A 17,243-nucleotide genomic window follows, 5' to 3' on the forward strand; every position below is an offset into this window, starting at 1 on the left:
TGAATGGAGTAAATTGTTTTTCAATGAAGAAGACAATATAAGGCTTCTTTAAGGTGTTTTGAGGGGATTTTTTTCCCTTTCAATGTTAAAAGAAAAGTCTCACTAACCCCAAAGTACTTCTTCCAACAGTTATCTAATTAGCAAAAGAATGAAATGTACCAGCCATTTGGCCATGCAAGTTATATAATGTAGTAGCACATTGTGTGACATAAGAATTCAATGTAGCACAACATTTTCCTTCTCCAATTATTTCATGCTTCTTTATCTCATGTTCTTTCTTAGAAGGTGATAGCTTGTGAATGGCCTCCAGTGTATTCTGGGATGTGTTGTACTCAGGACTCTCACGCGATTTCCCAATTCACCCACTCAGTTATGGCTTTCTACTTGGGTCTAATAACAAGAAACAAAGGTACTCATCTCACTCAGTAAACACATGCAGAAGTGTGTATGTGTCAGCCACAAGAATCTCCACAGCTCTATATAGACAGTAATACGTGTAATCCTCAAAAACTCTGGGTTTTTTGGTTAGGTTCTTTTTTTTTTTTGCCTTCATTTTACAGGTGAGAAAACTAGGTCATAGACAGAACCAAGATTTAAACTGAATTTGTATAATTGACCACAACACTACGCTACTTAGTTAGCAGTATGCCTCTTCTATACAAACTACCTCAATATCCAAATTACTGTGTTTCCAACAACTTTGAAAAATGCTCAGGCAGTGTCTTCAATGGTGTGTGTGCCCTGTGGGACTACAGCTAAGTCCAAAGTGCCCCCTATGGGTCCTTGCAAATTATATCAAAGACACTCCAGTTATGATGAATCCATGCAGGAAGGGATGTCTTACTTCAGCCATCGATGGTACAGGGCAATGGTAGCATGGCTCAAGGTTGGGGGCAAGCAAAAGAAGACTAGGCAAAGACCCAAAGCTGCTAGGAAGTCAGTAAAGGGAAGACAGAAGGGATCCCACAGGTCATTGGTGCAGGACTGTGCTGAAGGAGGATAAGTGGGGTCCTTGCCCCAAGTAGGCAGCGGGAATCAGTGGGCTCAAGGGATTATCCAACCACAACCCCTTTCTCACAACAACCATTAGCTCTGTGACTTTAATGGAGCGGAAGGTATGGTGGAAATGTGGGACCTGCTGTAAGAAGTATGTATTAAGACTTAATAGGGATGCTCAATGGCCAGTGTGTATGGCCTTGATGCCTCTATGATACCAATTGTACATAATTACCTGGTCTTTGAAACATAACCATGTTGATAGGTGAGGAGCTGTTATAGTATTATAAAGAAGAATTAAACAGCTGTTACTATCAAATAATTATAAATGCCTATCTGTAAGCATTTCTTTGAAAAATCAAAATTGTTCAGGGAAGTTATCTACAATGTTGCTTTGGATAGGTTTTCATTATGAGCTTCTAAAATTATAATTTATGACCTTATATGCTTCACAAATATACAATGGTAATTAGTTGATTGATATAAAAAGAATAACTGCTCAAGTATGTGTGCTTCTCTTAACCATCCATTATGTTTATTCCTGTGATCATTAAAGCAGTGACTTTTCGTATTTGGAAGGTTCAGAAGAGAACTTGGCAGAAACATAAGCACAACATGGAGGGGGAAAAATCATTGTTGATAATTTCATTTGTATGTGTATCTTTCTGTAGATAGATAGGTAAGTGTAGACTTGAGCATACAGCAGATTGTGATGATGGCATAGAAGAGGGCAAGGCTCGAATTTGTTGTTCATAGGATTGCTGTGGGTAGTAGTCAACTAGATGGCACATAACAAATTTACACACACACATTTAGTCTTCTTTCTATTTGTATATCCATCCATCTGTATAGTGAAAACATTTATTAAATGTGGCTCTTTGTGCCAGGGGGATACATTTTTTAAATAGTAACAACAATTTTTATTTTTTTTTATTGTCCTGATGTGTACTAAATATTCTTTAAGAATTGTTAAAGCCATAAAATCGAACATTTCTCTTAATACAAGATAGTACACGAAAGTACTATCAAATAGAAATAAACTCTCAATAATACTCGTGAGGACGTTCTTAAAAATTCAAATATTTAGTCTAGTTGAAGTTCAAGTTGTGATGGAGTTCCATCTGCTTTTTTATCACGTTTTCTGTGTCACTCAGAAGCAAAGTTTTAGCATCAACAGAATGAAAGCAAATATTTCCTTCTCACGCTGATTCAAAAATTAATTGGTGTTACGCCTCCATTGACTGATAATTATTTTCTAAATGAATTAATTCCAAGTCTTCTCTATAATAAGAAAGACCCAAGACAAACAAAAAGAGTTATTGATTTATAATTGTTTAATACTTCTTGGTATATTAAAGGTAAACTGTATCCAGAATGCTTGTGCTAATTACTAATCAGATATCTGCAGAGCACCTTGTTGAGCTAGTTGTAGAAGAAAGAAATGATTTTATGCAAGAGGCAAGTGAACACTACATATCATCTGTGCTTAAAAATCTACGTTAAACATTTCCAAGGCTTCACACAATAACCTCCAGCATTGCGTGAGTGGCTGCAAGGAATCCTCCGGCTGCTGGTGGACTCCTATTGGTGGCTGCAACATCACAGCCGTGAGGAGAGCTTCCTCCTGACTGTACCAGTAATTTTGCCATATGGATTGTCTAAAGGTAGCAAGACCTGCAGAAAAATAGAAATGTTAGCGTCATTGGCATTAAAATACCTCCCCTTCTTTTCCTATTAATCACTATTTGTGCCAGAGTGACCTGTTAAACAGGAAGGTGTATGTGTTGTGTAGTAAATTTAGTTCTAGACTGCCAGTGCCTTAATTTTCTGGCAATGGTAAGAGATGAGTCAATTTATCAGAAAATTTAGAAATTTTGAAAAGTGTTTAGTCATTGGAGCATAAACGTTTCTAAAACACATTACAAAAGAGTGTAGAGAACATAATTTGACCTTTTCTTGATGATTCACTTTGCACATCAATCGTTTTCCAATGCTGAGATACCGTCTGCTCCCAGGAAAATAAGAGGTCTGCAGGGCTGGGAGCCCAGCACTAAATGGCTCTAGACAACAGCATTTTTAGAACTCTTGCTTCTTACTCTGTCATTTGTTACTTCTCTGCTCTTGTCAGAATGTTCTGACTCCTTGCTTTTTCTGTGATGCGTTCACTTTGTACTTACACACCTACTGGGGCAAAGTGGCCTCAGCCCACCCTAAAGTGTAGAAGCACATGCAGAGAGTTCTTTCGGCCTTTATGCAGACCCCTGATGCATAGGGACTCAGATTCTCCTGCCTCCTCTAGATCCTTGGGTTCTAGGATGAAGCTGAGGGAGCTGCAAATCTGACTTCTTCAACAGAGACACTAGGACCTCAGCCCACTGGTGAACCCTAGAGCTGGGATCAGTACAGGCCTGAGGCATCAGAGATTCTGAAGATGCCCGGCTGGTGTCCTGAACACTACTCCAATGGAGGCATGACATCAGACTTTTTCCCTGTTTGGGCCATTTAATTTGCCTCATGGAGTCCCCATGTGGTGAAATGTGAGGCTAACAGTTAACATGCTAGGCTGTTAAGTGAATGAGTGGAGCTTAAAGTCCACTGAGAAACAGCTTGGAGATAGGTGATCTACTTTAAAAAGATTTTTTGGAAGCCCTATGGAGCACACGTGGGGTCACCATGACTTCCAGTAACCTTGATTTTACAACCGATAGTTGCAGGTAACTGGTATTCGATTGTTTGCTCTTTTTCCTGGTGGACCCAAGCAGGATTTCCTTCAGGCCCTGTCTTCTGCCCTTTAGGAGATACTTTAAAAGAGGCTTTAAGTTTGAACTAATAACATTTCAATATTCAACACCATCTTTTGAAGTACACAGCACTATCATTCTTCCAGCTGAAAGAACATCACTTGGAATCAAAGTTCCTCCCCTTTGCAACTCTGGATTCTATATCACCTGTACTAGGAACCTAAGCAAGACCTTCGTCCCCAGTGACAGGCAGAAAAGAACACCTGTGGCAATTCCGTTTTAAATGTAAATGTACTGAATGCTCTCACAGCTGCATAGATGGAAACCATAATGGTTTCAAAGAAGAACCTAGGTGCAGGCTCCTTCCCACCAGTAGTGCCCAGGGAGTGGCCATACTTGCCATACCTTATTATATGCACCTCGGTCCCCAACAGCTACCTGCTGCTGATGGCAGGGCAAAGCCCAGTGGAGCCTGCTACTCATCAATGCAGAAGAAAAGGTAAGGTATTTGAAGAGGAACTGTAATTACTGAGGCTTCTCTATCAGCAGACCTAGAATGCAAAGTCTTCTCAAAGGAGACTTAATTGGCTTTTGGTCAACCAAGGATATATGAGTCTAAGGCAGCAGAGCTATGCCTCTTCTCTCCCCTCAGCACTCCCACCCCAACCACAACAGGAAAAGTGACAAAATGGTGGGGTTTTTAATTATAGAAGTCTGTGGGAGGATGAACCAAATAGAAATTGTATCCTTTTAAAATTAGTCCCTACATGGTACGAATGGGTAAGTGCTTGGCTACTAGATGAAAGGTTGGTGGTTTGAAGCCAAACAGTGATGCCTCAGAAAGCAGAATTCAAAACCCAAAGGAACTCAATTCTATTCTGTGCACATGGGACATTAATGAGTTAGAATTAACTACAGGGAAACTAGCATCGTTTTGAAAGTGGCCCAAAAGGGAAGGACAGTTCAAATATCACATAATTGCCTATAAATTGTCCAAGATTTCAACCTATCTACAAAAAACTCCTGTGTCATAGTGTGTTATATGTTGAACTGCTTACTAAAAGGTCAGTAGTTCAAATCCACCAGCCATCCCCTGGAAGAAAGGTAGTTTCCTCCTGCGAAGATGTACAGTTTTGTAAACCAATAGAGAGTTGCTATAAATGGGAATAGACACAGCAGCAATGCGGTTTATTTTAGTCACTTGCGCAGGTTAAGTTTTGTTGTTAGGTACCATTGAATCAATTATGACTCAACGAATAGCAGATGAATAGCATGTCTGAACCCTGTCCTATCCTGTGCCATCCTCACAATCTCTGACCTATTTGAGCCGATTGCTGCAGTCACTGTGTCAATCCATCTCATTGAGGGCCTTCTTCTCTGCCCACCCTCTATTTTTCCAAGTATGATGTCCCTTGCCAAGGACTAGCCTCTTCTAACAATACTCAAATTATATGCCAGCTATATGCCAATATAGCAATAACAACACTTAAGACAGCTTTATCATTCTTGCCTCCAAGGAGCACTCTGGCTGCATCTTCTCCAAGCCAGATCTGTTAAGTGCTGGGCTGCTAATTGAAAGAGAGGCATTTTAAATCCACCAGGCACTCTGCAAGAGAAATGTGTGGCAAATTGCTTCTGTTAAGCATTGCAGCCTGGGAAACTATACGGGCCTGTAGGGCCGATGTGAATTGGAGTTGATACAACAGCAATGGGTTTGGTAGTTGAATATACAAAGTGGTTTAACTTTCTGACATAGCTAAAAATGAATCAGAGTAAGTGCTTTTTCCAAGATGAGGTTTCCTTTCAAAAAGAACTTTCTTATCCTGCCTTCTGTAAGTGCAATTAGAAGCACAAACACCCTTTCATCTTTTTGTGTGTTGTAGATGCTATTGAACAGACTATTTAATAAGTAAGTAGAGATGATGGATAAACTGAAAATAGCATCTGTTTCTCCCTCTCTGTTGCCTCATAATAGAAGAATAATGAAGCTGTAACCTTGTGTGGCACCTTTTGAGGAAGTAGATCTCAGAGCTGTTTCCTTGGGCACACTCTGTTCTTCTTTTGTTTCTCCCTCAGCAGATTCCCACCCTCCTATAATTATTCATCCACTTCGAGGGTACTCTAGCCTCAGACATTGAAAGGTCCAGGTCTGAGAGAGCTCTAATCAGTGGCGACTATAAATATTCCCCAAACCAACAGCTGCTGAGAGTTTTAGTTGGTGTGTGGGTGAATGTGAATATTTTTTTGAAGTTCTCTTACCTCGTCCTTGTTGATCAGTCCCATTTTGGACATGTCTATGTTAAAGTAGTGAATGTTTGGCAGGCTGATTTCCATGTCTTCTATCTGAAATGCACAATAATTTGTATCATGTTGGGCAATTAAGAGTATCACTGTTCTGTCTTACTCAGGCTCCACCTCTAGGCTTGAGGCTGCCTTTCGACTGAAGAATTCTCTCCTACAAGTCCTATTAGATGATGGGTCCATTCTTCTCATACAAAACCTGCTCCTCTGAAAAGTAAGAGTTCCTTGGATCACAAACCTGGAGGAGCGGTTAGACATCCAATTGGTTCCCATATGCCAGCAAGTCAACCTCCCTAGTTCCATTCCCTCCTCTCTGGGACTCCAACATTTTTAAGCTCTAGGGTAAGACTACTCGATACCTGAAGGCCTAAAGGTTAAAATCATAAAGTTGATTATTTTTTTTAAGAAAAGAAAAATATATTCTAGCTTTCTAACTCTATAAAAATAGCTTTAAGAAACATGGCAACATAAGTCAATCTCAACCTTGGCCAACCTGCCTTCTCTCATAGACTGACATTAGTGGACAGGCTAGCCTGCAAATCAAATCCCATTCATAGATCCTGCAAACAACTGCCCTACTGACAAGCCTCAGACTTAAGGATGTTTATGTCAATAGCTTGATCTGCTCTTAAGAGGGTAGATCTGGGGAAGACACCTACACCTGCTTACAAGTTAACTCAGGGATATTTGGGCAAGAAATACTGGAGGCCTAGCCTTGATGGTACTCAACCACAACAACAATAACAGGTATCCAGAGAGTGGTTTGGCTCTTGAAGAGTTTATTCCCTTGACCCCATAAACCCTTCATTTGGAGAGCAATACGGCTAGTGTAAGGTCTAAAGGGGTATCTAATGAATTGGGTCGTGGCAGGAGCTCCTCTCACTCAGGCCTCTCAATCCCACCGTCACTTTAGCTCAGACTTTCCTTTCCAGATTACTGCCATTGCTCTCACCTGGTCTCCTTGCTTGTTACCTGTCAGTCTTGAAGTTAATCACACTTCTTTTTCTTTTATTGCTCTGTTCATTTTTAATTAGATTTCCCTCATTTTGCATCATTCTATTTAAATATTGATAGTTAAATCCCAAATACTGAATGAGAAGCAATGGTATATAATAAACTAATGGAAAAGAATTCTGCATTAAATTTAAAGTTCACTTGGTTTATAGAGTATGTTCTGCCTTCCTAAACACAGCATAATTCAGAATAAACAATCCCTACTCAGACCACCAAATGTGTTTTAACAAACACAGTACCTTTCTTCAATAACTAATGTCTCGAAACATAACAGACATTCAAATTGTTTGCTGAAACTTTGAAAACCCGAAATCACTGCTTTGGAGACCAACGATTTGTAGCTACTCTCCGGAGGGTGTTCCAAGGCTGTAAATCGCACGGGAGGAGATTGCTCTTCTTTCTCCGCACAGTTACGGGTGGATTCTAATCACCAGAGAGGTGCCACCTTTGCGTTAGCACAACTCCCTACCCACTACACCACCGAGAGCCTTTTGCAGGTGAACATTGTTTCCTTCTCTTTTTCTGCAGGTCTACTGGCTCTCGGATATTTTTGTTTCCCAACAGTTGCTCAGACACATCAGCAAAAGTAATTTCCTGCTTTACACTTATGGGGACATTAAGTGCATACTGTAGTCCTTGAAGAAGCTTCTCAAGCGACTCCATCTGCTCTTCATAATTTTTTACTGTCTCCTCATGAACCATGACTTCATCCTGTGATATCATATCCTGCTGTCTCATTTCGCTTTCTTGTAACACTTCATCTGCAGCAAGGATCTCCTGGAGAGGGATACTCTGATCTTGAACACTCACACTTCTTATAGAGTGATTTTCCAGAGTATAAATATGGTAAAACTACATTCTGCTTGTATCATAACAGCTATCAGAATAAACTGAAAAATTCCATAGCTCATCCCAGACTAATACTTCCTGATCTAGACCCTAGCTCTCATTTTCAAACACAACTGCCGTCAAACTTGATTCCTACTCATGGCAGCCCTTCATCAGATTTCTGAGGCTGTAAATGTTTATGGAAGGAGCCTTCTCAGTTCTCTCCCGTGGAGTGGCTGGTGCATTGGAACTTCTGAACTATCAGTTAACAGTCTAACACACAACACACTATGATGTTTTCACTGTGATACTCATGGAGCATCACATTTGGCCAATAAGCTCAACATTAAACAAGTACCATGCTATCTCTTGTCATCATCATTTTCCCTATACCTCCATCCTCAAGTGTGGTCCCATATAAACTCTTCCTATCCCTAAAGTCTCAACTCAAGTGCTTCTGCCTCTAGAAATCCTGAGTGATAAACTTAGTTGGTGTCTTCCATAGCTTTGTTGTTTGTTTTCTATTCAATAATTCATATGCATTTTGTTTTATAGCGCTAATTACAACTGCTCAGTGTAATTTATTACAACCTCATCTTTCCTTTCACCTTACCCATCCACCCACTAATCACTGCTCCCCTCTCCCTCTCTTCCCAACCTCATCAAAACTCCATAATTGTGTAAACCTTTCCTTAGCTTCCCCCCAGTTTAAGATTTCATCAGTTGTGAATATCTTGTTTCCTAAGGTTAATTAAAATACACATATCTGATAACCTATTCATTCCACATTATCCTTCTGTCTTTGCTTATTCCAATAAAGGGTTATGGTCTATCCATTGTGGGCTTACTCTTTTTCCTTCATTTTTTTCTTTTTGCACTGTATGACGAGTTTTTTCAGGGTAGGGGACCATTTCTAATTTACCTTTGTATCCTCCATGTGCTGCAGAGATATTATAGCTATTCAATGGCATCAAATGGATGGATGGAGGGTTAGATGATGGAATCTCTCTACATCTAGCCTTTATTCTCAGACTCCTCTTAAGCATAGGTTCTCCATTTAATTATCCCCCTTCAAGCCATTCAGGTGTTCTGAATATGAGGGTTAAAATCAGTAACACGTTAAAAAGGCTCACAGAATTCCCTCCAAAATTCAAGAACCACAGCAGTGGCCTATGTTTTTAAGTTGGACAGATTTTTCCATTTTTTGCTCTCTTCTCACTTGCTATAACAAGCTTTTGAACAATAACAGATGTCATTTTTCCTGTGTCTTACAATTTCTTATTTTAACTCTAAACTCTTTATTGGAGTTGACAGGAAACACAAGTTCTCTAAATCCTCAATATGGCAAGTGAAAAAACATACCTCAGGAACCCGACTCAAGGAAAGCACCTGGATGTCATAGAGGGTCTTCTGCACAGAGGGCGAGTACTCGCCTTTGTCATAGGGCCCAGCAAATTTCTCCAGGACGGTGTCCCGAACAACATTCCTGAAACCCAGAAAAGGAAACCGAGGATGTTCACAGGGTCACCTTTCAAAAATTCTTTAGAACCAACGAGATACTGAACCCTGCAGGATCATAAGGGCAGCATTTGTCCAAGGATGAAAGTTCAGAAAGTAGGAAGGAAGTGAAAATGACAGGATGAATGCAAAGCAGAACTGCAGGGAGATAGTGGGAAGAGTGATGATAGTATATGGAGATTGTAATCAATATCATAAAACAAAATATATGTGAATGGCTGAATGGAATATCAATCTGCTCTGTAACCTGTAATTTAAATAATTTTAAAAAGATAACTCATTAGAAAGCTGAGAAGTGGTGGCCTTTCTGCCCTCCAGAAAACAATTTATTGCCAGTTTTAGAAAAGATACATATAATGCCAAGAAACCTCACTTCTCATTTCTCTTTTTCTGTCAATCATATACACACATGCACATCCTACCACTAGCACCATATCACAAACATGGAGTTTCACAGGGCGCTTTTTATAGCCTGATTCCAAGGCCAAATGAGCATTCCAGGGTCAGCATCTTTCCACATTTCAAGATTATATGAGAACTCACCAACATTGAGATTCTTACTGCTCAGCTTTATTGGGCTCTTTATTGTCACAAAATTCAGGTATAGCCATTCATTCATTTTCTTTTTCTTTCTAGCATTTTTCATGACTACCATATTACTCTTGTTTATTTGTGTCTTCTATAAAGTTAAGCTCCACAATGCTAGGAATTTTAGCTGTTTCATGTTATTGTTACAATGCTAGTAACAATCAATGCTGAGAATTTACTGGGGAGCTTTGATGGGGTAGGGAGTTATTCTGCTAACCCGAAGATGCTTCTCGGGTAGTTAGAATGAACTAGCTCATAGGCAGAAAGGGGGGAAAACTCTTCCAGTTTGATTCACAGCCTCTGAAACTCAATGGCAATGAGTTTAAGTTAAGGAGCACTGGTGTGCATGGTGCATACTGGGCCGGGCTGCTAATAGAAAGCTGAGCAGTTTGAATCCTCCAGCTGCTCTGGACGAGAATGAAGAATAAGATGGGCAATCGTCCTGTTAACATTTTCAGTCTTAGAGACTTGATGGAGGACACCATGAGCCAGAATTAACTTGATGGCTGTGGGTTTGAGTTTGGTTTGGTTTAGATATTAATTAGAGAAGTCTGATGGTACAGTGGTTAAGAACTTGGCTACTAACCTAAATGTCAATGATTTAAATCCACACTGTTCTATGAGAGAAAGAGGAGGTATTCTGCTTCCATATTTACAGCCTTGGAAACCACAGAAGCCAGTTCTACTCTGTTCTATAGGGTCACTGTGAGTTGAAATCTACTAGACGGCAATCCTATTTTAAAAATATATTTTTGTTTTGCATAGTTTATCCAACAAGAAGTCCTTAATAAGCCAAACAACTTTCTTTTTGAGCTGTCCTAAGCCACTGTGCCTTTTCATTTAAATTGGATGTTGTGATTGTTGTTAGGTGCTCACTGAGTCAGCTCCAACTCACAGCAATTCTATGCACAACAGAATGAAACTCCGTGATACTAATACAAAGAAGACATGATCTTTGTACTGGTGTGTGAGACTTACATGTAAACAAATATTCATTCAAGAATATTTGTTTTCCCACTAAACACTAGGCAACACTTTGTAAAATTCATTGTGCACAAAGGGCTAAGTTTCCCATGACTGGATGTCAAAGGACAACTTTACCCAAAGAAGACATTTGGAGCTGAGTCTTGGAGGACTGATAGAGGTTTACCAGCTAAGGATAGAGAAGGGCATCAATAGGCACATTCACAGAAAGAACATGAGAGTCAGTCAACTCGGGGAACTTGGGAGTGTTCTTTTTCTAGTTGAGAAGGAAGAAAGTGTTCGCAATTGTTGCAGAGCCATACTTGCATATAATGACATAATCAAAAGGCACACACTAACACAGTATCAATAGGAGGCAGCTACCAGAAGCACATTCCATCTCATCAGGGTGAAATTTCCCAACAATTTTAACTTCAAAGAATAGAGATACTTGGTCAAAAAGCAAGTAGTTTGTTTCTGTGAGTACAGTGGCCTTATTGCTTCTTGTCCAAGATGCTTTAGTAAGAATCATACTTTTACCTTTTAAAGGCACATAACAGTTACAGAATGCTCCCATGGATATCACTGCATTTTTAGTTCACCTAAGGCGGCCAATTATCTAGGTTTTCCTCCCAACTAAAGGGTTTCCGAGGACATAGGAATTTCATTGATAAAACCACAAAAGTCCTGGGCAAACTGGAAAGAATTTGTCATTTTAAACTAGTTTGTTCCTCTCTGCAACCTTTCGAGGCAGGAAGACCAGATTCTACCATTTGCTTTTAATCTAGTGGCTCTTAAAATGTGAGTCCAGTAACAACTGAATCAGCTGAGAGGTTGTTAGAAATGTGCATTACTGGGTCCTATCCTAGATCCAACGAAGAAGGATGGGAAATCTTCTCTAGTGTAATTAACCGTCTCTGAAAACCCACTTGAGGGTCAGCTATGGATCAGTTCCAACTTGATGGTACACAACAACAATAGCCCCAGACCCACAGAATCAGAAACTCTGTTTTAACAAACTCTCCCAGCGATTCTAATGCACATTATGTTTCAGAACCACTGATTTAATAAATTAAAAGCAAAGGGCCTTAAACTAGAAATCCTTTTCAGATACAAGGCTCTGTGAACTCTGAGTCCCAGCAAACAGAAGAAATCCTGCCTGCCCCTGAGCCAGATCTCGTTCATACCAGGCGGCCTCAAAGTCCACATCTCTGTACTGGTGATAGCGCCACTTGCAGTACACCTGGGTGGCAAAGCACCGGTCCTTCACCTCAGGGAGCGTGGTAAACTGGTCTTTAAGGAATCCTTCAAATCCAGACTGAGTTGTTTTCAAGACCTTGAGGTCTTTAATCCCAGAATGAATAACAGGAGGTCCTGTTTTAAGTTTAAAAAAAAGAAAGAAAGAAAGAAAGAAAAGATGGTGGTAATTAGAGGAAGTAAAAGAAGAGGAGGTTATAAACAAAACAATCTTTTTTATTGAGAACATTGGTCATAAAAACACATCAATTATAACTACACTTTGGCTTTTCTTTCTCTTCGTCGCCTCTTTGGTGGTAGTGATAGAGATTGTGAGCCTTTGCCTTCATGTGTTGCTGTTACGTACCATCAAGTTGGAACTGACTCACAGCTGACCCTCCAGTGGGTTTTCAGAGGCAGCATACCGCAGGGAGGGAAATGGCCCATTTTTCTCCTGTGGCGCACTGCTAAATTCAAAACTGTGCCTTTGGTTGATAGTACAACTCCTTACTCATCAATCCTAATTAATTAATCCTCGTTCTGGTATAATAAATCCAAACACAAAATTTAGAGGGCTCACAGCATCCACACACAGCTGTTTATAAGCCTTCTGACACAAACTGAAAGTTCAGACTTTTTCAACTTTATCTTCAGGTTTGATAATTCCCTAGAAAGATTCATGAGGAAAGGTATTATTTCACAGTTGCCATTTATTTGGAAGTTCTAGTGGCCTAGCAGGGAGTTCTGGTGGCTTAGTGGCAAGAAGCTGCACTACAATTCCAAAGGCACACAGTTCGAAGCCACCAACTACTCTGTGGGATAAGGATGGGCAATCTCCTCCTGTGTGATTTAATGCCTCTGTACAACTGTTAGAGGGTCAGTTATGGGTTGATTCCAACTTGATGGTAGTGGGTAAGGGTATTTTGTTGTTGTTTTTTTTGTTTGTTTTGGTTTTTTTTTTTTTTCCAAAACAAATTAGACGGTTTGAATCCATCAGCTGTTCTTAGAGAGAAAGCGAGGCAATCTCTTCCGATGTAATTCTTTAGCTTCTAAAAACCCATGGGACTATGAGATGATTCTGACTTGAAGGCACATAACAACAACAAACATTAATTTCAGGGAAAGGACACAAAATCAACAAAGACAAAAAGTTCATAAGATGGTCCAAAAACCCTGGAAGACCTGAGGATCTCTTCTATGGAGATTACAGTCCAGAAAACTCTCTGGAGCAGTTCTTCAACAACATGGGATCACTGTGAGTCAGAATTTAGTCAAAAGCAATGGATTTGGTTTTTTTTATTTATTATACACAGAGAGAGAGAGAGAGAGAGAAAGAGAGAGAGAGAGAGAGACAGACAGACAGACAGACAGAGATGGAGATAGATACCCAATGAAAACAAACTTGGAAGCAGGAGTGGCATCCACTTCCGAGACAGCTTGCCTCCAGAAACTCTATGAACTTGGAGAAACGATGAAAGTTATACAAATTTTCAGGTGTTTTTCTCACAGGATCACTATGAGTCATCTACAACTCAACAGAACTTAACAACAATATACTTGTTGGTTTGTTTGAACAGTTAATTTTTAGGAAGATTTTTACTGTTGTTAGGTGTCATTGAATCTAGTAAAACTCATAGTGACTCTATAAACAACAGGTCTGGCCTTTGACCTCTCCCGTGCCATCTTTATCATTTCTGACATGTTTGATCCATTGCCACTGTGTCAATCCATCTCATTGAGGGAAGTTGAGCACAAACCATTTGCACATGGAGACTGTGAGTTGAATCCAGTGAATATCAAATAAAAAGCATCTGTGGCATAGAGTCAGGATACAGTACTTGTTTAAAACGGAAATGTAACAATGTGCATGAACACTATCTACCAGGGAAGCTCACTCATGTCTAGGTGGTCAGATTTTTTATTGGTACTTTGTTATGTAGGCATGATGTAGGTTGATTGTGTCATTGATCTCAGTCTCCAGGTCAGCCTATATTGCATTATCCACAGTTGTTATGTGCTGTTGAGTTCCTTGCTATTCATAATGAACTTATGGACAACAGCCCTGAAACCTGCTGTATCCTGTGCCAACTTTACTGTTTCCGACACACTTACCCTCACTACCCCAGTCACTGTATCAATGCATCTCATCGAGGTTCTTCCTCTCTGCATCTCCTGTCTTGCATCTCCACCCTTCCAAGCATGATGTCCCTCCCCAAGGACTGGTCCCTCCTTGCAACATGCCCAAAGAATGTCAGTCGCAGCCTCAGAATCCTTGCCTCCAAGGAACAGCCTGGCTTCACCCTCTCTAGGACAAACCTGTTTGTTCTCCTAGCAGTTCATGGTATATTCAACACTCTTCTCCAGCACCACCGCTCAAAGGCATCAATTCTCTTTCTATCATCCCTAGTCATTGTCCAGATCTCTGATGTATGGTAAGCAATTGCAAAGTCTATGGCCTGGATCAGGTGAACTTTAGTCTCCAGACTGACATTGTTGCTCTTCAGCACTCTGGAAAGGTCCCTGACAGCCGACATATCAACAGTACTCACCCTAAATCATAGTTGGTATTACTGTCATGCCAGCTCTCACAGTAAAGTTATCCAGTGACTCAAGGCCTCTAGACAAACAAACACATTCCTGTCACGAATAACATTCCGTGAGCCCAGAGATGATATCCCAAAGAACAAAGGCCAGAGTTTCCTTTGGACAAGACCAAATTATTTCTTACACATCTGCCTTCTCCTGTCCAACACCAGAAAATAGAATTTTTGGTTATAATGAAGCTCACAAAAATGAATTCCTTCCTCTCAGATACTTATATGGGTGTTTTCTAGGCCAAAATACCTTATACATGTTTAACTCCATCTTGTTCAACAGAAAATTATTCTGAAATGAGTTAATAAACTTATCAGAGCCATTATTCTACCTGCTATTGCCACTGTGACTCATTTTACTGGGGAATGTTCTCATAGGACACTGCCTACACTGAATAATGACAAGTTCAGACCCTAATAGTGTCCCTGTCCCCTTGTAGTAATGAGCTCAGTAAAATCAGAGAGCCTCATGCATGGATAGAAGTGTGTGCCTGGCTGAATCTAAGCTAAGACTGAGAAGATGAAGTCAGTGACCTAAAAAATATTAATTCATCTCAACTGATACCCATAAAAGATTTATAGTTTTGACTGAAAAAGAAAGGAAATATTGGTTCCTATATACCTAAGGGATAGACAGAAAAGTTATAAACAAAGGCAGACATTATGACTCTTCCATTATCTCTGAATGAGAAAGGATAAGGATGATAAATCATAATCCTAAAAGGCTGCGCCAAGCAGTTCCAACTCAGAGTCCAGGTGGCGGGTGGGGCACAGAATTAAGAAGAGGAAGTCTTTCTACATGGAGCATACTGTAACTCCACCAACTGGATCAAGATTAAAGAGGATATTATTATTAGGATATGTTAAATATTATATTATTAGGATATATAAAATATTTAGGATATTAGACTAAAGAGGATATATTATTGTAATGTGCCATCGAGTCCACTACAACTCATAGCGACCCTATGAACAAGGGTTCTACAATTCTGAGCCAATCTCCTTGTGTTCTATATATCTAACCCCATTGCCACAGTCACTGTGTCAGTCCACCTCATTCAGGGTCTTCCTCTTCTGGGTTGATCTTCTACCCTTCCAAGCATGATGTGTTTCTCCAAGGACTGGTCCCTTCTTCAAGACATGCCCACAGAGTGTGGGACTGAGCTCTAAAATCCTTGCCTCCAAAAGGCAACATGGTTTTACTTTCTCCAGGACAGACTTCTTTGTTCTCTTGGTAGTCCATGATATATTCAGTACTCTTCTGCAGCATCACAACTCAAAGGCATCGATTTGGATTCTTCTTCTGTCATCCTTATATACTGTCCAGCTCTCAGATGCATACCAAACAATTGAGAAGACCATGGACTGGAGCAGGTATACCTTAGTCTCTAAACTGACATGATTCCTCTTTAGCATTCTGAAGAGATCCTTGACAGCAAATTTTCTGAGGGTGACTTGTCTTTTTATTTCCTGACTGCTGGTACCAAGAATGTTGACTTTGGATCTAAGCAAGATGAAATCATCAACAACCTCTATCCTTTATCCATTTGTCATGACACTTCCTGCTGGCCCAGTTGTGAAAATCTTTGTTTCCTTGATGTTGACATGCAATCCATATTGAAGGTTGTAGTATTTTACCTTCTTCAGCAAACACTTCAAGCCTTCCTCAGTTTAGGCAATCAAGGTTGTTCCATCAGCATAATTCAGGTTGTTGATGAGTCTTTCTGGTGCCATCTTCTTCTTCATAAGCCTAGCTCCCATGTGATCTTTTCCACACACAGAATGAAAAGATATAGTATTATAAGGAAATGTGTAAAGAACTGGAATCAGAAAATCAAAGAAAAAGAACTCACTTGGCATTCCTCATGCTGAAAGTGTTGTAATGTGGAAAGGATTCTGTGGGAAATATACTGAATGATCCAGGAATCATCAAAAGAGGATGGAAGGACATAGAGATATTGTAATTGAAAAAATTGGCAGACACAGAACCTTTTCAGGAAGTAGCATATGATCAAGAATCAATGGTGATAAAGGAGGAAGTTCAAGCTGCTCTGAAGAAACATAAGGCAAAAACATAAGGCCCAGGAATTTATGGAATACCAACTGAGATATTTCAACAAATAGTGGCAGTCCTGTATCTGCTCACCAGGTCGTACTGGGAAATCTGAAGGATAGCTACCTGGCCAACTGACTAGAAGAGATCCATATTTATCCCCTTATAGGTGATCCTACAGAATGTTAAAATTATTGAACAACATTACTAATACCACACGCAAGCAAAATCTTGCTGAAGATAATAAAAAATATTAGAATAGTACATGGACAAGAACTGACAAAAATGCAAGCTGGGTTTAGGCAAGACTGCACTGCTGATGTTAGATGAATCACAGCTGAAAGCAGAGAGTACAGAGGGATACCTGTTAGTGTTTTATTGACTATGCAAGGGTGTTTGACTGAGTGCATC

The 17,243-nt window shown here is 40.0% G+C and overlaps 1 protein-coding gene across 1 annotated transcript in view; it reads right to left on the reverse strand.

Annotated features, from left to right (window-relative positions):
• Positions 1-2,595: 2,595 nt before the first annotated feature.
• The window catches only part of LOC102861415 (uricase-like), a 35,639-nt gene continuing 20,991 nt past the window's right edge, over positions 2,596-17,243 (reverse strand). The window contains exons 5-8 of the mRNA XM_006898374.1: positions 12,137-12,323; positions 9,243-9,366; positions 5,997-6,080; positions 2,596-2,670 (exon numbers count right to left, since the gene is read on the reverse strand). Coding sequence (XP_006898436.1) covers positions 2,596-2,670; positions 5,997-6,080; positions 9,243-9,366; positions 12,137-12,323 — 470 coding nt within the window. The remainder of the gene's footprint in view (positions 2,671-5,996; positions 6,081-9,242; positions 9,367-12,136; positions 12,324-17,243) is intronic.

Source organism: Elephantulus edwardii, unplaced genomic scaffold, assembly GCF_000299155.1.
Source record: "Elephantulus edwardii isolate Elephantulus edwardi_28Jun2011 unplaced genomic scaffold, EleEdw1.0 scaffold00227, whole genome shotgun sequence".
NCBI classification, from domain to species: Eukaryota; Metazoa; Chordata; class Mammalia; order Macroscelidea; family Macroscelididae; genus Elephantulus; species Elephantulus edwardii.